This window comes from Phaenicophaeus curvirostris, chromosome 1, assembly GCF_032191515.1.
Source record: "Phaenicophaeus curvirostris isolate KB17595 chromosome 1, BPBGC_Pcur_1.0, whole genome shotgun sequence".
NCBI lineage: Eukaryota > Metazoa > Chordata > Aves > Cuculiformes > Cuculidae > Phaenicophaeus > Phaenicophaeus curvirostris.
Window position 1 is genome coordinate 202,731,495 of NC_091392.1, and position 27,151 is coordinate 202,758,645.

The 27,151-nt window shown below is 41.0% G+C and overlaps 1 protein-coding gene across 2 annotated transcripts in view; it reads right to left on the minus strand.

Annotated features, from left to right (window-relative positions):
• Positions 1 to 26,704, minus strand: part of ZC3H12C (zinc finger CCCH-type containing 12C) — a 45,012-nt gene extending 18,308 nt beyond the window's left edge. The window contains exons 1-2 of one of the 2 annotated variants that reach the window (XM_069883491.1): positions 26,559 to 26,704; positions 5,043 to 5,809 (exon numbers count right to left, since the gene is read on the minus strand). In XM_069883491.1, coding sequence (XP_069739592.1) covers positions 5,043 to 5,737 — 695 coding nt within the window. In that variant the 5' untranslated portion in view covers positions 5,738 to 5,809; positions 26,559 to 26,704. Of the gene's footprint in view, positions 1 to 5,042; positions 5,810 to 7,857; positions 7,916 to 26,558 lie in introns of those variants that run through there. The other variant, XM_069883492.1, reaches the window with a different exon arrangement.
• Between the last annotated feature and the right edge of the window lie 447 nt (positions 26,705 to 27,151).

Sequence of the window (27,151 nt, forward strand, 5' to 3'; positions counted from 1 at the left end):
TGCAGCTAAATTGTTAGTTTGATAAAATACTTATGCACTTAAATTGCCAGAAGAAAACTACATCTGGCATAGATGAGCCAATCAAACCACCCATTGAGTTGACACGATTTGCAGTTATGGAAAAAAATTCTATGTAGACAGGGTATCGGCGATCCTTTTACTACAGTCAAATTATGGTTAACCCACGAGGACAAGACTCAGTTGCCCAAAGAGAGATGTCTAACGCTGTCTTAGAAAGCTTTAGGTATCTCACACTTCCTCCAGCTGAATGGCACTGGGGTCTCTGTCACATCTGTCAGGGCTGGGTGTATGGTTATGATGCCACCAAACACCTCAAATATCCAGCGGTGAAGGGATGGCTGGGCATGAAAGCTGTAAGAGAACTCTAAGAAAACTGTCAGTGAAACCTAGCTTAAGTGGGAGTGCATTTCATTGAAAAACAAACCCCCTCAAATCAGCATCTTCCTCTCACAAATAAAAATTAACTATACAACAGTTAGCTCACATTGTGTTTTCCCTAATGTAATGAAATATCATCAAAACCCATTTAAATACACTGGGGAAGTTTTTCCAAAAGGGGAAACTGAAATGCATCACGTCCATGGCCTGTGAATCCTAAGACTGAAGTTTTCAGAAGAATCTAATTGCTCGAAAGCAGATTCAGTGATTTCAACCTGCAAACCCAGACAGCGTCTGATCAAAATACTTCAGTTCTTCTGCCTACATTATTCTGAAAGTGGCAGTTTAAAAATTATAACATAGCAACTAAAATATCCAGTTATTTACTTATCAGTGTTATTTTCACATTGTACTCCGTAAGCACAGAAGAATTCTTTTTTGCCTATATCTTTTCAACATTAAGTTTTATATAAATTTATGTAAAAATTTGAAATGCATTCTTTTTTGTGCTAGCAAAGAAACTCTGAAGGTGCCCTAGGGAAGCCAGGTAAAAATTAGAAATATGGAACAGAAGCAAATGAAGAAAGTAGTTAATATTCTCCCACTACCTTTGTAACAAACAACTCCATTCCTTATTCCTTACTTCTTGGTGGCAAAAGCCTGACTTTGATTCTACCAAAGAGAAGTATCACAGCAATGAACAATGTTAGGCAATTTTCAGTATCCTGACTGTATCCTTGGGACGAACAAGCAAAGGAAAAGGACTATGCAAATACGCTGCAGTGTATTTCTTTCTTCAGAAGGAATTCCCTCATTCTCAACCTCAGCAGTAAAGGCAAGTCTTAAAACATAAGGGCAAAAAAGAACATCAAAACCTAGCCCCTGCTGCCTCATGGAGAAACAGGACCTGCTGCCCTCCATTCCAGACTGTGGAGGTCCAGCTGAGGAAGGCAAGGATTCATGAAGGTCCAAGAACACACTAAAGAACATAGAGATACAGGGGTAAAGAACTGATGATCTGCTGTTGCTTGATGGGCACAGATTATCTTTTGCCTACGTCATTTATGTCAGGGGAAAATTTAGGGTAGCTTAAATCTCATCACACATGGATGCAGAACTACTATCGACTGAAATGTGCTACCTGCCTAGTATCTATGCTGCACAGTTTATATTAATTGAGTGCATTTTTATGTCAATGGACATAAATGGCCTTTCTTACTCAGGCGAACTAAGGTCCTAAATGAAGATTTTGCATTATAACGTTGTCATCTACATGCAAACACCCCCGCCTTATGAAGCAGGGTTAGAGCCACACAGTTCTCTAGATTGCCAACAGGTCACTGCTCGAGTACGGCACAATCCTGGGTCCTGGCCCTTAACCAGCCTCACTCTCAGCTGTGACAAGTGTCTAGCAAGAGCACCACAGCTGCTCTAGGGGACTATCTAATTTGCTGTTCTGATTTTAAGTTTACACGGAGAAAAAACAGTCCCATCCATAAAGGCATTCTAACCAAAGACTGTGTGTTAGTGTTAGGCTTAAATCCCTTATCTTCTGGAAAAGGATTAAGTCAACACCATGGAAGCTAGAATAACAAAAGAACAAGACTTGAAGCATCCCAAAATTAAGTGGCAACCCTTCAAGTTATTGCCAGTAATAGCCAACTTTTTGCTATTTGGTTGAAAGAGGGGCTTTACTATGGTTTTAAAACTTCAACCAATTCACTTTCTTTAGCCAATATTGGAGCTTTAAGCTTGAAATACACAAGATAAACTGAAAGCAACTGATGAGATGTAAGGAACAAATGACAAGCAATGCCATCTCAAAGTGCAAGAAAGGCTTCCCAAGCATTACCAAAGGCAGAAAAAATGAGTTTTTTGGTTTTTTTTTTTGGTTTTTTTGTTTTTTTTTCAGCAATAGCTTGCTAAAGCAGCTTGTCTAGAGCAGGAGTAGTCACCCAACTAGATCAGCTTAAGTCTGGCTGGGCAGAGTCTGGCCCAAGCACTGGCCTCAAGGAACTCTCAAATCCACCAATCATCAGTTGACTAGATGCAGCCAGTTGCAAAACATGAAAATCCACTCACATAATCAGACACATGCTTCCTCCCCTATGTTAGAATCTAGCTCTTCTCCCAACCAAAAAAAACCCCATTGGGTTTCATTTACAGGTCTAATGGAATAATAATCCTTTCTGTTTGTTCCCCCCGTCCTCCCCAAATTAGGTATCTGAATCAACTCATTTTGCAGCTGTGCAGTCACTAGATGAGATCCACATAGGAAAGCAACCCTGACAGTGAGATAGAGGTGAGGCTTAAGGTAAGCCACTCTGTGTCCCTCATTAGATGCTTTGTGAAACCACATCATTAATTAGTCACACAATGGAGACAGGGCAGCATACAGCGTCTAATCATTCCTGAAGTGGACAACCGTCTCATCTTACTTGTATTATTGGATATTACTCACTTCAGTCTTCTCCACAAAACTTCCTCCTCCGACCCCCAATCAAATACACCCCATAAAGGAAAATTAGCTGCTCTTATCTAGAATAATCCTAATAGTAAATGGTGTAATCAACTATGTGTATTATCATAACATCTAAGTGAGAACATAGACCATAGTTTATGCATTTCTATGAGAGAGCTCACAAGAATGCCTTTTGAAAGACAATCTATGTCCCTACTTAGGGCCCATCTCCCATCAGCAACTCCAAAGAGAGCTTTTTGGCCACAGCTTGGAAAAGCAGAGAGGAAAGAGAAGAATAAACTGTACCAATTTATAGCTTAATTACTTGTAACAGGAGCCTGGATAATTAGATATAGACACATGAACAAGACTGTGTGAACTGCAAGTGAATTCTCGTATCTCTTCTCCTGCTCTGAACATTGTTCTTTTACCTGTAAAAGATGAAATGTTTCCTTTTAAAGTGCTTATTTACTATTTCCCATTTCCTTGAAGTGGAAAGGATGGATTCTGCTAGTTGCACAGCTGGCATCAGCCACAGGGACTCATCCTTTACAAACGTAAGACTGTATTTCATAACCAAGGACTGATTTCTAAGACAAGGTGGGATCCACTTGAACAAGCAGAACAAAACCATCTTTGCCAACTGGCTGACCGAAAGCGAAGCAAAAGAGTCTTTGCCAACGGGTTGGCCAACACAGCAAGGCACGAGCAATCCAGGAAGTTTCTGGAGTGAATTGATAACTTCTTTACATGAGTGACTGCAAATCCAATGAGAGGACCTGCTCAGCCTTACAAACAAGGAAGAATTTGCCAGAGACATGAAAGCTGGGGCCGCCACAGTGACCGTGAGCAGTGGAATTCATGATCCTGGGAAGAGTGAGCAAGGCAAAAAGCAGGATCACAACTCCAGACTTCATGAGAGCAGACTTCGGCCTGTTCAAGAGGATCCCATATGATGTGGCCCTGGAGAGATGAGGAGTCCAGGAGAGTTGGTTATTTTCAAGGACCTCGTCCACCAAGCTCAAGATTCATCCACACCGATGTGCAGGAAGTTGGGCAAAGCTGACAGGAGGCCTGTAAGGATGACGATGGTCCTCCTGACAAAACTCAAATATAGAATGGAAGCACGCAGGAGAAAGAAATAGGGACAAGTGCAGGGGAGTTGGAACTAGATGACCTTTAAGGTCCCTTCCAGCCCAACCCACTCTAGGATTCTTGCTTTACAGGCGAACACATCTACCTAAACAAGCAATAACTATCACAGTGGCATAAATCAGACCTGTATTTAAATTTCATTTTAAAAAGCCTCATTTAAAGATAACTGACTTGATTAGGAAGTAAAAAACCTGGGCCTTTAGCCAAGAAATGTCTTGCACAAACTTTTATTACTAAGCTAAAGAAAACCACAAGTATGCGAAAGACTAAATCGACCTTCCAAACCATGGTGCAAGTAACCAGATACTCCTTATGAATTACCAAATTAGTTACTAATCAATGTGTCATTTAAGCATTTATATAACCATTTAAAAACCTCATTTCTCAACATTTCACTCTGCCATTTCCTTCTCTCTCTAATCACTGATGAAGCATGAAACTCCAGCCTCTCCACAGACAAGTTACTTTTTACGCACAAAGATGACTGGGGTCAGGATGCGTGACTGCTGTAGGTAAATGTGTCATCTGGGGGTATGTAAGTGAAAGCCTAAAGCGTAGTAACCTCAGGAATTAGCAACAATAATGCCTAACTTTAAATTTGATAACCAAGACTGAAATTTCACAGACAGACCAGTTATGATAGATTGGCCTACAAGGAGAAGTATCCCTCAAGCCACTTACTTTTAAATCACTAACTTTATACTCTCAATCTTCCATTTGCTTTAACCTCTTTATGTAACTGGATACAGTGACTGCTTATTGCAATGCTGCCTACTAAAGGTTTGTTACACCAAAAATTAATTAAGTACTAGACTGGCAGTGGGAATGAGAGATTTGATAGCTGCCACTGAACTCCTACAGACATCTAGCCTGAGTAAGAGTTTGGTGTATTATATGGTCAACAAAGACGCTCGTGAGAGAACCTGCATACAGTTTTAGGCAATTACACCAAACATCATTGCTTAAACAGGACAAGGTCATTCTGTTTCCATCTGAATATAAAAGCAGAAGCTTCATAGTCACATACCTCATTGCAACATTACTGCCATCGATAACTATTGGCCTCAGGCTGTCACCATCCTCTGTCACATCCTCCTGCAGCGGAGACTCTGACCTCTGAGACTCTATGGAAGACGCTTCACGCATTACACTAGTGTTAGCATTAGTTACAGTCTGATCAGTCTCAGTTTTATTCCCAAGTTTGACAAGTTCTCCCAAAATATCATTTATTAAAGCATCAGTACCAAGTTTATTTAGTACAAGTTGAACCTGTTCTTCAGAGTAACCCAACTTAAGTGCAAACTCCAGCTTGGTTTGATATTCTTTCACCACATCAGGGGGCTTTTTGACTTCCTTAGGTATTATTTGAGGCTCTTCTATGCTAAAGTCTTGCAAGATTTCATTTCTTTTTAGTATATGAGGCTCTAAGCAAGGAGATCGGCACAGCTGATGGTGAGTCTTAGGCAATAAATGTGATTCTGATGAAGAATTATTCAGTCTCTCTGAATCATTATCAGAATTTGTGCTTTCTTCAGAGTCACAGCTGGAGCTTCCAGAAGTCTCTTCGGATGTTTCCTTACCTACATCTTCTTTCCTAGAATTAACCTTATCCATCGCTGGCTTCTCCGCCATTGACCAAGGTACAATTGCATTTATTTGTGTGCCAGTGCTCCCCACATAAAGGTGGCCTAAGTCATGCCCTAGATGATCCTTCAAGCCCATGAAGCTGCTGCATGTACTTGACTCCACTTTGCTGTCTTTCTTGTATTCCTGAATATAAAGTGGCACGTATTCCTAAAAAGAGAACAAAAACAGCGCAGCTGGTTACATATCTTAGTTGTTTTGTATTTTCTTGCTCTTTTCTCAGAACTGCATTTATTCTCTCCCAGCAGAGAAATACATATATATTTGTATATATATTACAATACATGTTTTTAACAACAACAAAAAAAAAACCAACATGGAAAACTTCTGGGGAAAAGCTTTTCCTGAGGAACATCCAGAGCTAAGCGGATAAACAACTGATCATCTGTTTTCTCAGTGTATCAAATGCCTTTACTTAAACACTTCCAGAAAGGGGTTTATGAAAGAATAGGAAACCAAACACTACGAGTTTACCTACTGTAACACAGAGGAAAGACTCTTGTCATGATATAAAGGCACAGAAACATTTCTTCTAGCTTAAGACAGTAACGTAACAATGAAAAAAATGCAGCTATAAAATACAAGTACTAGAAAAGGTTTTTAAACTAAATATCTTCAATTCTGTTGAACAGAAAAGAATTAGCATAGTACTAGATTATTTGCCTTACTAGAAAAATGTAAGACATCATAAACCAAACTGAATTGTTAACAGAAAACACAAATAAAAGCTTACTGCCCCTAACAGATGCTATTAGTTCAATTGAATACACTCAAACCATTTCTGAATTCCCTTATAAACCAAGTCAAGAAAGACTAATTGCTCCCAATAGAGTGCTGCATTACTAACACATACAATATTTTAATGACATGGATTGATCTAATGGCCAGTGAAGCCAATGGAAGCCTTTGCACTGATTGCACCACACCATTCATAAAACCAACAAGGCAACAAAATTAAAAGCTGATTTAAACTCTTGGATTAGACTTGTACAAGCCTTCTGCTGGATCAAAACTAAATATATAGCTAGAGGTAACGTAGGAAAAATAGAAGAAAAGTTGCAGTTTTCTGGACTTCATACACTTGCCACAACAATTTTTCTGGGGAATTTTGCATAATGGTAGTTATACAGAAGTTGGCTACTCATTTCAACACAAGGATTACTTCCACAATCTACATTTAAAGGCAGATTGGTACCTCTTTCCTTATTTTGCTCTTATAAAGAGGAATCTTTGCTAACTGCTTCAGTAAGGGAAGTAAAAGACAAATTATTTCTCATAGGTAAAAATGGACCATATGGACCAATTGTACTACAAGGTTACCATGAAAAAGTCAAATTTACATTAAGGGAAGAATATGAAACAAAGAGTTCTTTCACACTTCCATCTTGCAGGGCAGAATATAAAAGCAAGATATAGAGGCAAAGGACTTCACTTGAACTTGACAGATACATTACAGACATGAATTTCATCAATGAGAGTATACTTAGAAGAAAATATTACGTCCAACAGACTCTTGATAAGTACTAAAAAAATTACAGGCTATGTCTCACAAACAGCCAAAATCTCAATCAGCAAACACGTTAACTGTACCATCCCTTACAGGTTAGCATTTATGAATGACCCAGTATTTGTAAAATATAATGTACTTTTCTCTTCTTGTGTCAAAGATCTGAGAGTGTACACATGAGAAACTCATCCAGGCTTAAGACTAGAAAGAATCTAACCAAATCTCTATCCAAAATAGCCCAATCCAGTCAAATCTAGCCAAAAATCCAACCCATGATTGAGTCTAGCCAAATCTCCAAATCTAACCAAAAATCCAACCCATGATTGAGTAAAAAGCAGACTCTGTAGGTGCTGAGTACCAAGACATCACCACCATGGTGGAGATTTTTGGTTATGGGGTACAAAAAACTTACTTTATCTAAGCATTTCTAGATTTAAAAAATAAATAAATACACCTATCATCAGCATTTTCATTGTAATACAGGCAAGAGTGATAGGAAAGAAAACACACTGAAGTTTTACTTAGATCTGATCTTGTTAGAAGGCAGTAAGGCTGCAATACCCTCAAGCAGCATATCAAGGAACATTACTTTCTCTTCTCTCAAAGCTTTAGTATTTCAAGCAACACCACAGACTAAGCACAACGAGAATTTAGGAAATGAATCTTTTCACACAGTGATTTAGTAACTAACCTAATACACTGGATAGCACAGCACTAGTAACAAATCACAACAATATCCCAATAAAAGGATACAGTTAAAAAAAAAACCCAACCCAATACTGTGGCCTTCACAGAACTGACACCAAAAAAAAAAAAAAAAAAAGAAAATATCACAAACAAGAAACCCCTATTGGAAGTCAGGCTGCTTAGCAACCAGCCTTTAGTTGCTAGGATGCGCTCCTTTAACATACCATCATGAATACTAGCACAGCGAAAGAATAATTTGGTATGAACAAAAGCCCATGAAAGAGAGCGGGACTTAAGTGCGTCTGGTTTCCCCTCAGAGAACAATGCAGCTGCCAAACCGATCTGGAAGCCCCGACATCATTGTTCCATCAACCCCACAATCTGCTCTGACTTGAGGAAGTCTAGTTAATGGGCAACACTTTTAAGCTGGACTGAAAAGTTGAGCTGGCTCATGTATCGCCAGCGCAGAATACAGGGAGATAATGGGTCACTGCCTAAATCCATGTACTGTGAAATGTCATTTTAGTATTGAACTAAAAGTAGAGGGAGGGTTTTTTTTTTTTTTGAAGGGAGGAGGAGGAGGCTGCATATTAACAGCACGGAATAAATAAAGCTTGAAAAGCATAGATCAGAAAGAGGATTTATTTTTCTTTTTAGCGTTAGTTAAAATAATGCTTAAGTCATTCTCCAATCGCTTCTTCCTTGAAGTTTAAGTGCTTTACAGCAACTACAATCATAACACCCTCCAGTGGGATTCAAATAAGTCGCTAAGCATATGAATGTGTCTGAACATCAGGCATTATATGAAACATGCTTTAGACGATTTGCACATCAACTGCGTATGAAAAATGACCGTAAACTGAGCTTTGTCCATTGTATGGAATGTATACATAAACAGCCTTGCATCTATCTGCTTTACATCTTCTGTTAATCTCCATCTTGCTCCAATATATAATGGCTTCTTTTGCACAGAACTCTACTGTTTTTTTCAGAAACTATTTAAAGAATAAGAGAGTAATTAGAGCAGCAATTTTAAAATCTGCTGCAGATAGTACATAGTCACCATATTATGGTAGTTAAAATTATGTTTATACTGTAAATCTGAAGCTAAAGATTTCTGAAGTATCTTGCACAAGCAGTACCCCACTCCTGGCATTTGGCCTAAACCCTGCATGCAAACTGAATTTATTTCCAGAAAAATTTTTACAAGGTCTGTGAACTTTGTACACTGTAATTGTGGCCAGTGGCATCTCTTCGATACTAGACTTTGAAGCTCCCAACATGATGTCCTTTATGAGATTCATTGATTAGAACCATGAAAATCAGATGTCACTGCTGAACGCTGCTGGAATTGATTATTTTATCTTGATTTGGTTAGTGAAAAGCAATATGCCAGCCAGTCTATTTGAATGAATTTGTATTCCAAATTAACATTAGCATACCTATATGCAGATCAGCGAAGCTCATGAAAAACCATGAGAGGTCACATTTATCCAAGGTGTAGCAGCAGATAAGAACTTTGCACTCTTTATTTACAAGGAATTCTCATTATGCACACAGGGTTTTGAACTATACTTAATGATACAATGCAACACAGCTGAGAAAAATATCTGTTACAAATTCTGTTTCAACTAGGAGCCAAACAAAATTCACACAAAAAATTCTTGTCAAGGAAGTCTTCAACTTTCGGTTATGCTCACCACAGCTGAGAATCAGAATTTGTACTTATGAAAAGTCTAAGAGAATGGCTAACTCCCAATTTAGTCATAGTTACAACAACGTAAGTTTTAAATTACAGCCTGTTTAAAACTACAGTATCTCATATAAGGTTTGCTGTAAGGATCTAAAATACCGTATTACTGAGTCAAAGATATTTATCAGATATAACTGTAATACTCTGGATGAGCACTCTGCTGCTGCACTGGAGAAGCGTAACCTTTTCCCATTTCTTAGAAGTCACTACTATTTTCCACTAATCATTAACAATAACCAGCTTATTGATCCACCTTCACACAAACCCACAAGTATTTCTCAAAGGGACTTGGGCAAGTAGATCACCTATTCTTTTACTGTGTATTCTGAATATTTTCCACTTATGACTGAGCATCAGAAAAGCAGTTTAATGCAATTTAGTTCACAGAGGAAAACAAGGAGTAAAACAGTGCATCATGTGGCATAGTATAACAAAAACTGTGTATTCTCAAAAGACTGTCAACAGCCTCTGAAGACACGTTCTACAGTGAAAGAGTTCAGCAGGCAGACTTTTTCTAAGTCTTCTAAACCTGAAACGGAAAATACTGAAATTGCAGTTTGTTGAAACATCGTCATTACTTGTCACAAACTGAAATGCAGAGCTCATCAGAAAGGAAAAAAATGAATGTATCAGTTATCCAAATGATAAAGATACTGCAACAATGCAAATAAAATAATGAATATGTAATAAATACCTACTGCTGTAGTTTCTATGTATTTAATTACCATTGTATTTCAGTGAGTGCTGTTGTCTGCATCATTCTATCCAACAAAGGAAGGATGTCCCATTGAACAGATTGGTTAATGCTCTGGGGCAACAGATGTCTACTGGAACTGCAGGAGACCAGCAACTGGTGGCCTGCCCATCTTCTGAAAACTTTCAATAGACTCATGCATATGTTCACACAATAGGGCATGTGGTAGAAATGCAAACCTCTTTTTAACCCTTTTATATGCTCTCCTTCCCTTCCAACAGATCTATGAAGGTCTTTGTTTTGTTTTTTTTTCTTTACAGGATCCTTGGAACACAGGCTTATGGAATATATAGTGTTTGTTCTCCAGCCTAACATCTGAACTCAAACTATAAAACAGAACAGATCAGAAATGTTATAAAGATAGGCATACTTGATCTTACACACTTACAAATAGCTTTCAAAGCACAAAATCTTTGACTGGAACACGTGCCCACCTGAGAGCATCCTAATGCTCTATCTCACATTACAGCATCTTCAGATAGCTCACAATAGACCTCTTCCTGTTTTTACAAACACAGGGTATTTCACCCATTGTATAGTACAATGGAAAAGTTTTTTCTTACAGCTTTTTCTATCAGTCACAAATTAAAGTAAGTGATAGCTTACTTGCAAAAAAAAAAAAAAGAAAGGTGAATACCTGTAACTTAAAAGTTGAAACTTCACAACTTCACCATCCACCTGGGGAGGGGTGATGGTTAGAGGAGAATATGTTCTGTTGATGGCTACTGCCTACCATTTTCAAATTCTAGGAAATGCACCATTACTGATGCTTTTGAAAGTTCCTTGATGGAATGCACTGGGTGAGACCACCACTCTTTAATATACTTAGTCTTCAGAGACAGTTGTTTTTCTTATCCTTGTTTTCCAAGAGATACCCAAAGTGTGCATATCTCAGCTGACACACGCACTAGCTACATTGTCCAAATGCAAACCGATCTGCTGAAACACCAGAAAGGTGAAACGTCCCATTTCTGCAGAGAGAAGCCCATATACACTTACGTTTGCTGGAAAACACAGAGACATTGGTTTCTTGTAGCTGTTCCAGAAGCAACTCCTTAACACGATTTCAGCTGCAGACTTCAGGCAAGCAAGCAGAACAATGAATGGATGAACAGATGGACCCGCGATGTCTTTGCTTAACCTATTACTGAGCGGACCTGGAGCCAATCACAACCCGCAGAGCTCACAATTAGTTGAGCTGGGCAGATGCAAGGCAACCTCCCCACCCTGCATCAGGTTTGGAGGTTTCTAAGATAAGCAAGTTGATGTCATTCTCAGGGTCTGCCCCGGGCAGCATGTGTATTAACGAGGGGTGTGCAGCAACAATAGGCCATACAAAAGAGACTAGCAGGCAGCTGCTGTATGAGAGCCAGAGTCATTAGGGAGCAGGCTGCCAACAAGAAACACCTGGCTTGGGCAGACTTCAGCTTCTCTTCATTGTTTCTAATTCATGAAACAAAGAAAGGAATTATTTTTAAGTAGTAAAAGTTGTGAGTTCCTATTAAAATATATCAGCCTTAAGGAATATAATCCCTTCTACTGTGGAAACAAAAAGTTCTTTGTAAGGAAAAATATTAAAGAGAAATAAATCTATCGGTAACTATTGTAGTCCCCTTTTCTTGTTAGCAAAATTAATCATATGGGTATAAAGTGCAAGGAGGTGTGAAAGAAGACTACACTAAACACTGAAATGTATTCAGAAACCGCTTACTGAATTTCCTGATGCTTTTGTACATCAGTCAATAAAGGTACTAAACCCACATTTACACAAAACTGTAACAGAGTACTTATGGGTAATTTCAATGGAAGATGAAACTGATTAAACCAAAACCATGTAATATTAATATTTGGAATAATGGCTATTTTTAAGTGGCATCGAAACATTAGGGCACTTGATAAAAAGGAATTATGAACCACTCTTTTGTTCTGAAGTCACTCCTATTTGTTTGCAAGAGAGCTTCTTCCCCTTTTATTTCACAGACCTGTTCTAAATGCCAAGATCTTCCTGTCTCTTTGCAATGATGAAATGTTTGAACAAAAGTCAGGAACGAGGCCACAGCCAGCTTTTTATTGATGCTATTCTTACTGAAATAAGCCACAGAGAAACACGAACTTCAGCCCACACACATCCCCTCACTGTACAACATTTCCAATACCACCAAACCCAGCAACACATACATTTAGATATGCAAGAGTAACAAGGTTTAAGGCTTAATAAAGTGGACTTACAAACAAAAAGTTGCCACTGCAGGTAGTTTTAGTAAAGGCAGTTCAGCACGGAGAAAGATGGGATTCTACATCCGCCAATGTCCATCTCAATGATTACTAGGAAAAGAGTACTTACTAAACATCAGCATCATTACATGACTAAAAGCAATACTGAGAACCACAGAGGCAGCTGCCTTCCTGAGATTCAGAGGACAGGCAATCTGCTGGGAAACATCTACTGTGATTTAACAGAAGAAAAGAACGAGAAAAGGTTTGTTAGAAACGTTTTGAGCAATTTCCCAGGCTTTATCTGGATATTAAAACAATTCAACATGGTAAATGGAATCACACACCATCACGGTATTACACCAATGCATTTATCATGTGCCCAGATATTAAGCTGCAAAGCAGAAACCCCAACTATAGCTTCTGTGCATTAAACACTCCTAAGAACAACTAACAGCATTATTTTGGAGCTTTTAAGTCGGACGCATGAGGAGACTCCTCACTAATTTCTGCCACTGTGAACACAAAGAGTGAGAGAAAGCTACCCACCAGCACAGTGGGATGCCTGATCTCCACCACTGGATTAAGCCTCTTTGCAAACAGCGAATAAAAGCAGTGATCTGAAAAAGCTAATCAGTCCCTGCTGTGGTATTTAGACTACCTCAGTTGCTGGTATTGGATAACGTTAAGCATATTAAAACTCCTGTAGGCAAAACAGGAAGCCAGTCCAGCTCACCTATGTGTAAGGACAGCCCTTAAACGCAAGCAGGATCACTTGGTTAGTCATTAGTTGAACAACTCCCTGATTAGAACCAGGCACTTCTTTTGCAATACCAGAAATGATCACTTAGGAGAGGCCTTGTATGATACCCTTTATGTACATCTGTAACAAACGGAGAACTCTGTGGCACAGAATTTGTGTACTTAAGCATGTACAAGCATAACTCAGGTGAGTTTATAATCTAGCTTAAAACTTTACCTTAACATAAAGTTCTAAGAAGTTTACTTGGAAAGATCTGCCCCCTCAATGTCATCTACAGTAAAAGTAAGAATTACTCCCTCAAACAACTCTCCATGCTCCAGCAGCATGTCTTTGGGGAATCAGGTATAAACTTTAGTTGCAGATTAACATTCATGCTAATGCCATGCTGCAGCACTGACCAAAGCCAGAACAGATACAACCTGAGGACTTACGTTATACTGTTTGATCTACAGAAAATGCTCTAGCAAGCTGTAGCTGCATGAATTAAGAAGACATCGTCTAATCCTACCTCATGCACAAGGTCAGTTACTTAAACCAGCTACCAGTTCCTGAAAGGTCTTCTCAGCTCTTCCCTAAAAGAAGTTGAGCTGTACAAGGTTTACAAGGTGCGAGATCATGCTTCTGATGACAGAAAAGCATTTGTATTAAGGCTTAAACAGTACATGAGGGTTCTCCTACTGGGAATGACGAGCTCAACAAAGAAACCTCAGTAAGAAACACTGTGGCTCTCCTGTCACATCTGTGGGAGGCTAGAACGACATCACTAGAAGGTACACAACACAAACGGACAAAGCGAACTGCACTTGGGGCACAACAACCTTATGCAGTGCTACAGACTAGGAGAAGTCTGTCTAGAAAGCTGCCTGGAGGAGAGGGACCTGGGGGTGTTGGTTGACAGCGACTGAACATGAGCCAGCAGTGGCCCAGGTGGCCAAGAAGGCCAATGGCATCTTGGCTTGGATCAGAAACGGCGTGACCAGCAGGTCCAGGGAGGTTCTTCTCCCTCTGTACTCAGCACTGGTGAGACCACTCCTCGAATCCTGTGTTCAGTTCTGGGCCTCTCACCACAAGAAGGATGTTGAGGCTCTGGAGCGAGTCCAGAGAAGAGCAACAAAGCTGGTGAGGGGGCTGGAGAACAGGCCTTATGAGGAACGGCTGAGAGAGCTGGGGGTTGTTTAGTTCTGAGAAGAGGAGGCTGAGGGGAGACCTCATTGCTCTCTACAACTACCTGAAAGGAGGCTGTAGAGAGGAGGGTGCTGGCCTCTTCTCCCAAGTGACAGGGGACAGGACAAGAGGGAATGGCCTCAAGCTCCGCCAGGGGAGATTTAGGCTGGACATTAGGAAAAAATTCTTCCCAGAAAGGGTCATTGGGCACTGGAACAGGCTGCCCAGGGAGGTGGTTGAGTCACCTTCCCTGGAGGTGTTTAAGGCACGGGTGGACGAGGTGCTAAGGGACATGGTTTAGTGTTTGATAGGAATGGTTGGACTCGATGATCTGGTGGGTCTCTTCCAACCTGGTTATTCTATGATTCTATTTCCTGTGCTAAAATCTCCAAATTCAATAACCTGACTCATTCAGCAATCTCCTATTACCATATCTAAAATACAAAGAGACAGTAAGTTAAATCCAATCAAAATACGTCAAACCTAACAGCTCTTCAAATTTCTAGTCCTGCAAGATCAGTAAGCTATAAACATCAATTTTTGTGGCTCTTAGAGATCGAACACTGTGTACAGAGCTTATGAGATCTCTAATGTCATTTGATGAAACAGCAGGCCAGCACAAAATTTTAATTGGCTGGAGGTGATGGGCTCAGGGACTTCACAGTGGAAGATTTCCAGACAGCGCTCAGCAAGGTGATGGGATGCTGCAGAGAGACACGGACCAGGGTGAACCTCTCAGCTGGGCAAGGGATGGGAAGGAGAGTGTCCCCTCCCCCTCACTGTCCAGTTTGGAATGAAAAGCACGCATGGGAGGATCAAAAAGACCAAAGGAGGGAGAGCTGGAGCAGGAGCTGGAGCAGCTGGGAAATTCAGACAGTGTAGGCTGAAGATATTAGGGAAGCACTACTACAAGGGGGGAAAAAAAAACCCACCCTAAAAAATAAAAAAAAAAGCTGCTAGTTTCAGTCAACTCTTGCTGTTTCAAATATGTTGAAAACAAAGCCTTATTTAAAGAGAAATTATTTTGTGCATGCATACAAAATGGTCATTTTGTATCTCAAGTGGCATCGTTGCAGCAATCAGAAAGACAATTTGTCCCATTAGAGTATTTCTGTATCTTTTATTGTAGAACCTTACATTAAGCCTCCACTAACAAATGATACACTTCACAAATGAAATCTATCAAACATAATTACATTTATGAAACAGGAATGAAGGCTGCATGCTGCAGACGAAACTCACTGCTGTGCCATTGCAAAATATCCTAGATACACTGAGACCTGCAAGACAGATGCTTACCTTTAGAAGTATGAGGTTGCAATACAACGGAAATTCTTCTTTTCCAGTTAGCATGTGAAAAGATGCAAACTATCTTAAGTATTACACTTTGAAGGAAGTTTACTTAGCTTTGAGGAATGGCAAGCAGTGCTCCAGACTGTATCTAAGCACAGTCACAAGAATAAACAAAACACCACTACTACTCTACAGCAATGCAGAGGAGTGAATTAAATGACAAGTAGAATGTGCCTGGAATTCAGAAAAACAACTAATAATATGATAAAGATAAGTAATGCTTTGCCTAGAGAATAAATAGCCTTAACCCCCCAAATTATTTAAAAAAGATCAACTGCATTTTCAAATGCAGTAATTTTTCTGTAGAAAAGCACGCACTTTCAAACGCATTAAAACAAAGCAGCAAAGAGTTCTTTCACCCTTTGAAAGAAGACCCAGCTGTCTGTAGGTATCCTTAAAATCTGAAGAAGCAAAGACACATTTTCCAGCAAGTAATCATGTTAAAAGCAGGCTAGAAGGTCTACAGTTCCTTGTACAATCCCATTAGATCAGCACTGACTGCATGCAAGACTTGAACAAACTGTTCTGACATTTATCATGGCATCTTCTAATATGTTTTGAAGAGAAGAGGAAACCTTTAAGTATTACCATAAGTAGAGATTACTTTTTCTGCTGATCATAAGTATAAAGAGACCCAGTCTTTCCTGGTCTCTGGGTAGACAAAGGCTGTGACCACAAGCTCTATGTGACGAGATGACATGGTGCCCATCTGCAGCTGCACCTAGCCGCAGTTTGGCTGTGTAAGGAGTCCAACAGGCTTGAGTCATACCAGCCAATTACGCAGGAGCATAAAGTGACACTCCACAACAGCAAAAACATTGGGATCACCACTTAGTACCACGCTTATTGCTGATGAAGTAGCTCCTGAAATGAGATGGAATGGAAACATGGTTACCTCAGCACCATAATTTTGGATATCCATTGTAGGCATGAGTCCCTCAGCAATGCTCCTTATGCAGAATCATTGAGGCTGGAAGAGACCTCTGGAGGTCATCTAGCCCAACTTTTCTGCTCAAGCAGGGCCACCTAGAACCCAGGATCTTGTCCAGATGGCTTTTGAATATCTCCAAGGATGAAGACTCCACAAATTCCCTGACAATCTGTGTCAGTGTTCAGTCACCCTCACCACAAAAAAGCGTTTCCTGATGTGCAGCAGCAACCTCCTGTGTTTCAGTTTGTGCTCAATGCCTCTGGTTCTGTCCTGGGGCACCACCGCAAAGCTCCTGGCTCTGCCTTCTTTGCTCCTTCACTTCAGGTGTATGTACACACTGCTAAGATCCCCCTGAGCCTTCTCTTCTCCAAACTGAACAGTCCCAGCTCTCTCAGTCTTTCTTCGTAGAAGAGATGCTCCAGTCCCTTCATCAAGCCCAACCAACCATGAAAGTCAATGGCCAGAAATTCTTGGCTTTTTTGGGGAACAGACACCCAAGAGCATTCTATCAATGTGTCAGGGAAATATTTTCTTTTACCTAGCAGATAAGCAATGCAACCATTTGCAGTTTGGCTAGTTAAGGTTCAATTTCGCCACTACAGCTGTATTCACAGGGATAGATCCTTTCCCTCCTTGCTCCACTACAGCCACATGTAAGATCCATCCCATTCTGTGACTCTTCTTTTAGGATTAAGGCCCCAGTTATCATTTCCTGTGAAAAGAAAATCATTTTACTTCATTTTAAAATCCAAATATAAGTGAAAACTAGAACAGCTGCCACTAACACCAAGAGGTGGGTCTCCCGGTCCTTTTAGTTTTCTTCAAAACTACACTTAATACAATACCTTGTGTTTGCTTCTGCCTATTTGGGGAATGCAATAACATCTGAAGTTATTAAGAAAACTTCCCAGACTAAAAATTTTTAAAAAATAAATTAGAAAGTCCTCCGCCACTGTTTTTTTTAATTCTAGTCAGAATACACTGAAAAGTCTATCCTATTTTTACCCTGTTTGCTAAAGAAACCCAAGAGAATCCAACCTGCAGTTGCACTACTTAGATCTACAGGCTCTACCAGAAAATTTTCAGGGGTCTGCAAGCCAGAAAACATTGGAAAATCCTGCCATGGACTAAGATGTCTGTCAAGCAACAGCTCTCATCAATGCCAGGGCAGTGGGGAACACGCTGCTGATTTCTGCAACGAACAGGGGAACAGTGTTTATTTTAAGATTATCACTGGGGGGTACTCTTTTTAATTTCTTTCTTAATTTCATTATTTATGAATTAAAGCTGAGACACGGAGATACAAAATACTCTAGGAATTAAAAAAAAAAAAAAAGTTTCCAGCGATACACGCTACATTTGATCTCTTCCCACTTCCAGAATGAGTCACGCTGTCTGGATGCTTTCTGAGCACGAAAATTTGAACTGTCTAATTAACTTTCGCTGTGACAATATTGGGCGGCCAGACAATACCTACGACTGTACAAAGTCTACGCCGTCATGCTTAGCAAAGTACTTTTATTCAAATTTGTCCTGTCAGAAGAAAATCCTCTAACAAAACTAACATGGATATGTGGAAAATAGAGTATTCACTTCATTTAAATACAAATTTAAGAGACTTAGCTAGTCAACCTAACAACTTTTTATCTGTGCCACAGACTATTATTATGAGTTTGAAAGGCTTGTCAGAGGAAAATAGGCCTCTCAAACTGTCTAGCGACATGGCCAGGTTGTGTTTCAGGTCATGCTGCTGGCAACGGAGCTCCATAATCTCCAGGGTTCCTGGACAGAGTTCAAGGGGTTGGTTGGACTCCGTGTCACCCTAAATGGCTTCACAGGGTTATGCTTATTTGAGAGACAATTCCTGTGCCTGTACCACACGGCTGCAGTTGTCATTTTGGACTGGAGCCTTCTGTGAGAGAGCTGCCAGCAGCAGATTTTCTGCAAGACTTTCAGCCTTGCCATTTACTCTCTGCTGTGATAAAAAAGCCAGAGAATATGTTAAGGCCCAATTTTTTTACCCGGATTTAGTAAGTTAAGAATCAGGGAGGACAGAGATGGTCACATGGCTTTTCAAGACACACTTAGTATATAATTATTTCTTACTTTCTGGGGAAGTTTTTAATAGACCTGACATGTAGCAACAACAGCCAGAACTTACAGAAAGTGGATTACAGTAGCTGCAAATCCAACTTAAATAATAAATAGAAAGAAAACAACTACACACAAGTCCTATCTTACTACTAGTCATTAAGGTATGGTTTTTCTTCAGATTTACTGTATCCCTGAACTCAGGGGAGACCACCAGAAATCCCCACATTGAACCAAGTACATCAGGCTTTGAAATCCCACTATTTTATATGTTAATAAAACAGCTTGCCCACTTTTGTTTAATACCTACCCTAATATGTAAAAAAAGAGATAAACCACTTGTTAGTGAATTCACATCACTTTTGTAGGTCTTCAGAGTCTGAGTCATTTCATTCTGAGCTCAGAAGTTTGCAACTTTTAAAGAAGAAATTAATATTGCAGAGCAAACGTCCTTCTGTTTAGTTTCCACTTTATGAATCTTTTTTTTCTTCCCCATCTCCCCTTTTTTTTAAAGTTGGAAAGGCAACTAGATTTTAGTCCTGTGAATATCTCCACAGATTCCACCACTGAAGTTTATATTTCAAGCCCTTTTCAGCCTCCAGAGCTCATATGTTGCTTTTCAGAGTCCCACCCCATCATGAAGTTAGATCTGACGATGGCAGATGCAAATGGAAAGACTTAATTCAGAACTGGTGATGCTATTAATATTTACAATTAAATCATTTAGTTTGGAAGGGATCTGCAGAGGTCAGCTAGTCCAGCAAACACCTACTCAGCACAGGAACAGCTACAGCAGGGTGCTCAGGGCCTTTTTCAACTTCTGAGCATCTCCAAGGCTGCAGATTCCCCAGCTTCCCCAGACACCCATCCTAGTGTTTAAGTATTCCCATGGTGACATTTTTTTTCCATCTCCAGCAAGAACTTCTTCACTGTAACTTGCAACTGCTGTGTCTTGTCCTTTTGCTGCATGCCTCCCAACAGAGCGCTTTGTCTTCTCTACACGCTCATGTTACACAGCTGACTTCAGCCCCTAGTCACCTTGGTAGACATCCGCTGGACTTGCTCCAGTAAGTCAGTGTCTTCTCCTGTCCTTCAGAGACCAAAACTGGACCATGCTCCAATACAATCTCATTAGTGCCAAGAAGAGGCAAATGATCACTCTGCTTGATCTGCTGGCTACACTATTGCTAAAACAGTTTATTTGGCCTTATTACCTATTTTTGCAACATCATCTTGCACTTATCAAGAGATGAAGCTTCGCTTTTCACAAAAGCATTCCATGTCAGCAGATGAACTAAACTATTTATAATGCCTACTGGAGGCATCTCTTTTCAGTCTGCCTGCTACAAATGTGTTCTCTCCAGAGCTCCTACGAGCATACCAACGACTGCATCCAAGCTGCAGAAGAACAATTTAAACAGATCATGGAAGTACGTGGAGCACAGCAAGAAAGATCAGCCTTAATGTGGTGATGTCTGTTTTCACAATAAGGGGTTTGCTTATCTGAGGTCCCTCTTGCAACAGCTATACACATCAAAACATAACCAGGTTGGAACATACTGATGTCTGAAATTTAGCAAGGTCTCCCCTACGAACTATAGACTGCTACCATAACCTTACAGAACTTCGGAGTTGCAAACAAATCAGATGGAAGACCATCACTAAATAGCAAACAAAACCTTACAGAGAGACCATGTATACTATCAACGCAGTTAAACTTATTGAAACCGAAGAGCAATTAATTTGAGTCTTGAAAAAGACTGGCTGCACAATTCCCCAGTGAAGAATTGTAGTTTAATTCCTCATAATTTATCAGGCGAGAGTAGTTTACCAAGTTTCACGTAAAACATAAGCGATAGCCAACATCAAGAAGGCAGAGACCTCACAAGAAAGTCAAAACTTTGAATGAGTCTCAGTAACAAGGTCAAACTCCACCTAGTGAGTACCATCTAAACATGTTTACGAGCATGCAGTCTTTTGCTGGAACCAGATGAAAGTCCCATCAATGTATGTAGGCTACCAGATGTTATTTTCTTCCACACAACAGCTACAACAAAAAGCTGTTAGCAGACAAGCGAACAAGTGGCTGGGGAAACAACAGCTGAAGCAGAAAACTCTGATTTTAATCTTTCAGCAGTAAGCATGGGCTGCAGCTCAGCAACAACTTCAAGAAACACAGTCTGTTATTCCAACAGTGATGGTTCCAGAAACACTCATCAGTCCAACTCGCAGCTTGGCAAGAGCAGCGAAGGCCCAGTTGGCAGCCCAGCAAGAAAGGCAGCAGCAATCCCAGAAGCAGCTGCTACAGAGGCTTATGAACCCAGGTGCACAGCCCTGGGCACTCGTACATCACAGCTCTTCCCGAGCCAGAAAAAAACGATTTCCAGAGGTGTATCTGGCATTACAAATAGTATGTATTGGAACTATTGCTGAAGGAGAAATCATCCCAGGTTTTCAAATCAGTTGAATGTTTTAAGGTGGAAAGATCACAGGGCAAGTTGCTGCAAATTATGAGGCCCTCAAACTCTCCAGTTAGATAAAGCTCTTCTTATAGATCTTCTTGGAAGTGTTGATGTTACTTTTTGCAAGAGACATCTCTTACCAAGGGTAAGGCTCTGCATGGATGCTGGAGAGATTAGATAACACAATGATTCAAACATTAGCTTTACAGATGACAAGAGTCAGGACCAACTATAATGGTGACTAGAAAAGCACAGAGATGAGGATGTATAGATACCAGCTACTTTGGTTAATATTTTGCAGAACAACAGGAGACTAGGAAAGCAGCTTATATTAAAAGAATTGCAGCCTATCCCTTTTCCAGACAACCTCTGCCAAACCACCAAATTTCATTAGTCCTAAGATAAAAGGTCTGAAGTCATAGCACAACAGAAATTTTCAGCTCATCGCAAAACTTCAAACTTTGATGGGACTGATTCATTGATTTCGCAACTCAACACATTACTTTTTACAGCTCACCAGGGAGGATGGCTTGCACAGATGATCAGTTAGGAATTATGACAGTTTTTGTCAATTACTAGAGGACTCAAACATTTAAGACTCTTCCCTGACTCTGAGCTTTACCTACTCACAGCAAGCAGACGGCTTTTCAGGCATTTGCAATAACCTGTGCATTTCATTTGTTCAGCATTTACAGCTGAATACCTCCAGCTTCACTGACTTCTCCAATCTCTGGCACTCCTCTGCAACTTTCAACCACCTCCCAAGGCATTCCTTTCATACCAAAAGAAATTACTGTATTTCTTCCATTGGGAGGATTATTAACATCCATTAAACTCTCCTGCACTCCCAACCACTGAATGTCTCGCTTTGTGTCTCCCTCTCACCACTCTTTTCTCAAAATAACAACTTCCTATTAAGTAAAATCTCTCCTCCTGAATCTAGTTTCAGTTTCCTCACCATCCACCCTCAAGAAAACCACAATTTTGACACTGAATACCTTTTAAATACTTCGCATAATCCTGCAGAAGTTTTATGCAAAAGACATATTTATCCTGAAAGAACTCAGAACCAAATCACTTTGGTCTAACACAAGAGGTATTTGGAGCGGTATTTATGAGCTCATAAGAGCTTTCTACATCTGAAGGATGGCAGATCTTAGGATGGTCTAGTTTTCTGTTCTGTATTTATCTGCCCATACGCACACGTGTACTTAAACATATATAAACAGACATCTCACCTCCCAGGCAGAAGGATGACGACATACGTCAAATTTTAAAATATTACACCAGTATCATAAATCAAGCAAACACAGCCTTAAAATGGCCAGGCAGTCAGGAGAGGTAGGCTGGCATGTGCTATGAAATGAGCCTAGAAGAATGACAAATCTTGCAGTTGCACAGAGTGAACTTTGTTATTCCCCAGGACAACCCTTGAAAAGGTGTTGTCTGGACCTTCTCAGTCGGGACAGCAGAAGTACAAGTCTGAAAATTAAAGTGCTACTTCAAAACACTCTCATTCTGCAGCTATGATTCAAGAATGAATGGAGCTTGAGTCTACTAAAAAGCTACACTAATTCCCTAACTGGGGAATACAATATCCTTGCAGAATGGGAAAGTCAGTGTCAAGTGTCAAGCACATACTAAGCAAAATACCGTTTGAATTTTTGGTAGTGCAAGCTCAGCCTGTTATACCAGAAATGTGATCTACCCTAAAGTAATCAATCCTGATAGGTAAAAGAGAAATGCCTAGTTCATCTAAGCACAAACCCCCAAGGTTACGAAAACCTTCCTCAATCTCTGCACATCACTAAATAACATGGTAAGGAACGTGCTTTTTGACAGAGCCTCGAGCTGTTAACACAAAACCAGTATTTTTCTCCTCTAACCCCAGAGAGCTGCCTATTCCATACAACATGAAGAGGAATAAATACAGACAGAGAAAGAGGAGGGTAATAATTAAAAAGGAAAAAAGAAAGAGAAAAAAAATAGAAAGAGCGAGGGAGAGAAATGCCTCATAAGTCTACCAGAAGGCAATTTCGAGCAGATTATAACTGATTTTCTACCCGTGTGCTAACTAGAAGTGATTACAGTTTGATACCAGGAGGTACAAAAAAAGGACCCTGCTTCTTGTTACTGTATCTCACCTTTGCTTTTGTCATATTTTACCTTTAACATACAATTCAAAAACAAAGTAAGTGTCAATTCTTCCAAGCATAAAAATATGGGCTTGTTCATTTAATGGGTTTCTTGCTCCAAACATATGGTGCAAGTAGTACATTTATTGTAAATAAATGTAAGCTTGAAGACAGGAGGCATTTTAAAGATAGTAAGAGATATAAAGCACCACTACATAATAATTACAGTCCAAGGACAGAAACATTTCAGTCTTTTCATAGAAACAACTTACTGCAGTTGTTGTGCAACATCTGTTTCTTACAGCACCTCAGATACAGTTTCCAGTATCTCAACATGCAAAACCAAAATGTAACCACCTTAATCACTAATAAGGCCCCTGGCTGGTTGCCACGGCAACAAACACCACGGAAATGAGTGAAATGATGAAATCTGTCTTGAAAAACTTAAAAAAATCCAGTCCACAACTTCCTAGTTACATGTGGGACAGTGCTTCACAGAACAGCAAAAGCAGCAGAATAACAAACACAGTACAGGAAAAAGAGGAGTTTTATGCCATCACATGTCTTCTGACCTTCCCCTTAGTTATTATAACCCACTTCCCTCCATTCTTACTACTGTCACTCTCTTTCAAACACTTCAGTTTTTAAGAATTAATTAAAATACAGACTATGAAGAGATCCATGATTAGAAACCAAGCCTAGCAAACGCAGATTCGAATCTGTTTTAACTGAAAAGTGCAACCAGTGAAAAAAAATATACAGACTCCAAGTGCTCAAGAGCAATTATTTTTTTTTTCAAAAAGCACTGTTTTTAAGCCAGACACTACGGATCTGATGCAGAAAACACTAAACAAGACTTTATGACTTCTGTAATGAAAGAAGTCAAACTGAATTACAAATATCCTTTCTACCAAATGCAGACTCGCTTAGCCACAGCCATTTCTTAGTACAACAAATACTGACCTGAGCCAAGCAAGTTCCTCATTTCACTTCAAGCTGACTTTGAAATGCCTTTTTTCCAGCTAATTCAAAGAGTATTTCCAACTGCACGTAGGATGTGTAAGATCTCTCATAAGAAAACCTTGCAAGGTTTTTGACTTACCTATGTAAAATTGAACAGTATATAGATTCACCAAATATTGAACTGTATCTCCAATTTCTTCAAGCCTCATTGACTGCAAGCCTAGTTTTCTTCAAAAAAATAATAGCTCTGGAATACCAATAATGTTTGTAAAGGCTGGTACAACCCAGAGAAGCAGGCAGTGAAATCACTCCAGCGAAGAGTTGCTCAGCTCAGCAGTCAGCCTGAAACACAGAGTCTACACAGATGAGTCAAGTCCGGATAATCCCTTCATGCTCTGTCAGGTTGAGTGTATGGGGTTTGTTTTTAAATTGCATACCCTCAATAAACTCCACTCCTCTTTGCATTGACATTATAACATGGTGTTTTTTAAAAGCGTGTTTTGATTCGGAGATGACTAAAAATATTGTTAATGGAGCTCTGACTAACAGGACCTCATGAATAATAACTGCCTTTTAAAAGGATTAAAACCAGTAATGGTAATTATAAGACTACTGAGTGACTGCTGCCCTGTGGAAGTCTAGTACAGCAACAAAGGTGTAATAACCATGTTGGACTAAGGCCATAAATACAGCAAGGTTTGTGGAGAGATGAAATACCCTGAATTGGTTCAACTAACTCTGTTAGGCAAAACTAAAAATAAAATTAGTTTTTGAATTCTTAAGACTAATTGTTCTAATTAACAAACAAGAAGCGGGAAGGGACAGAAAACATAAAAACCTTTCCTTATTTCCCTAAAACAGAATCATAGAATAGTTTGGGTTGCAAGGGACCTTAAAGATCCTCCAGTTCCAACCCCTCTGCCGTGGGCAGGGACACGTCCCACCAGACCAGGCTGCCCAGGGCCCCATCCAACCTGGCCCCGAACAACCCCAGGGATGGGGCAGCCACAGCTTCCCTGGGCAACCTGTGCCAGTGTCTCACTGCTCTCAGAGTGAAGAAATTCTTCCTTATGTCTAGTCTAAATCTGCCCCTCTACAGTTTATACCTATATATATACCGTATATGTATGCCATACATATGTTATACCCATATATATATATTACACCCATATACATATAATGCAAATGTGTTTTATACTGACATAACAAATTCTCTTTAAAGCGACAACACACTTGAATTGTGATCCATTCACCACACTACACTCTGCTGAAGTGCCAGCTCACCCTGGAGCATCCCCAGATAGAAAATTTAGTTCATTAAGATTTATGTAATACAGTACTAGGAAAAACATTACCACGGGCTCCCTGGCTTGCTATATGGGCAGATGCTAAGTGGTAGGAGACGGTGGAAAAGTACCCTGCCACTTTGAAAGCCCAGACATACTCCAACAGTTTATTTTCTTTCCAGATCAAAAGCCTCCTGCTATCTTAAGCGTGTTGTTGACTGCACAACCTTAAGAGCTGCGATTATGAATTATGTCTCCGCTTCGCAAACACAGACTAAAAGGACAAGACCCAGCAAACACCACATTTCAGTACATCTGCTGTTGGAGAAGCGTGGTCTGTGCAGCGGGACGGCTCGACTCAAGCCAACTTCCAGCTACACCATCACTCGAGGGCTGTTCGGCCCTGTCAAAGCCACCAAAGCGGAGTCAGGCAGGACCTGGACAAGGGCAGAAGGTGCTGTACAAACAGAGCCCCAGAGTTTCCTCCCCTGGGGACACCATCAAATAACGTCACCGCTCCACAAATACAACCCAACCCGCCCGGCGTCACCCAAGACATGCCCGCAGGAGCGGGTCCAAAACACACAGGTGGATGAAAACGACGTTATTTTTTATTTATTTTAAAGAAATTGCGATTTAAAACCTCGCAGAGACAGGACAGAGCCCGGAGGTTCGCCGCGGCTCCACGGAGCGAGCCAAGTTCCCCGAGAACCCACCCCCAGCGCTCTCAATTAGGAAATAAAAAGGAATAAAACGAAACACAAAGTTGGAAAAGGTGTTGGGGGGGTGGGGGGGGTGGGCGAGGGCGGACGCAAAGCGAGAGGCAGGTCGAGTACCTGAAATAACTTCTAAATTCCTCCTGGGGCTGCCGGGAAAGCCGCTTCTCCCGGGAAAGTCGCTTCTCCCGGAGCCTCCGCAGCGCCGGGGCGGAGGGACGGGCCCTGCCTGCCTCCCTCCCTCCCCCCGGCAGCACCGAGCGGCGGCGGCTCCTCCTCCGCCCGGCGACCTCGGGGAGGTGCCGGGGGCCGGGCCGGCGCCGCGGCCCCGCGTGGCCACCCGCGCCGGCGAGGGAGGGAGGGGGCACGGCCAGGCACCGCCCCGGCTGCTCCGGGCCCCCCCGGCCCCCCCGCCCCCTTACAGCTCCCCCCCGTGCGGCACCGCCCCCCCAGCTCCCCTAGTGCAGCAGCGGCCCCCACCCCACCTCCCCTCATGGAGCCTCAGCCCCCACTTACCGCCCCCTTCATGCAGCCCCCGCTGCCCTCATGCAGCCTCAGCCCCCCCTTACAGCCTCCTCCCTGCAGCGCCAGCTCCCCTCGCTCAGCACGGCCCCCCCGCACCTACCCCCAGACCTCCTTACACCACCAGCCCCCCCTTATAGCCCCCCCCCCGTGCGGCCTTAGCCCCCCTTGTAGCTCCCCCTTGCAGCCCC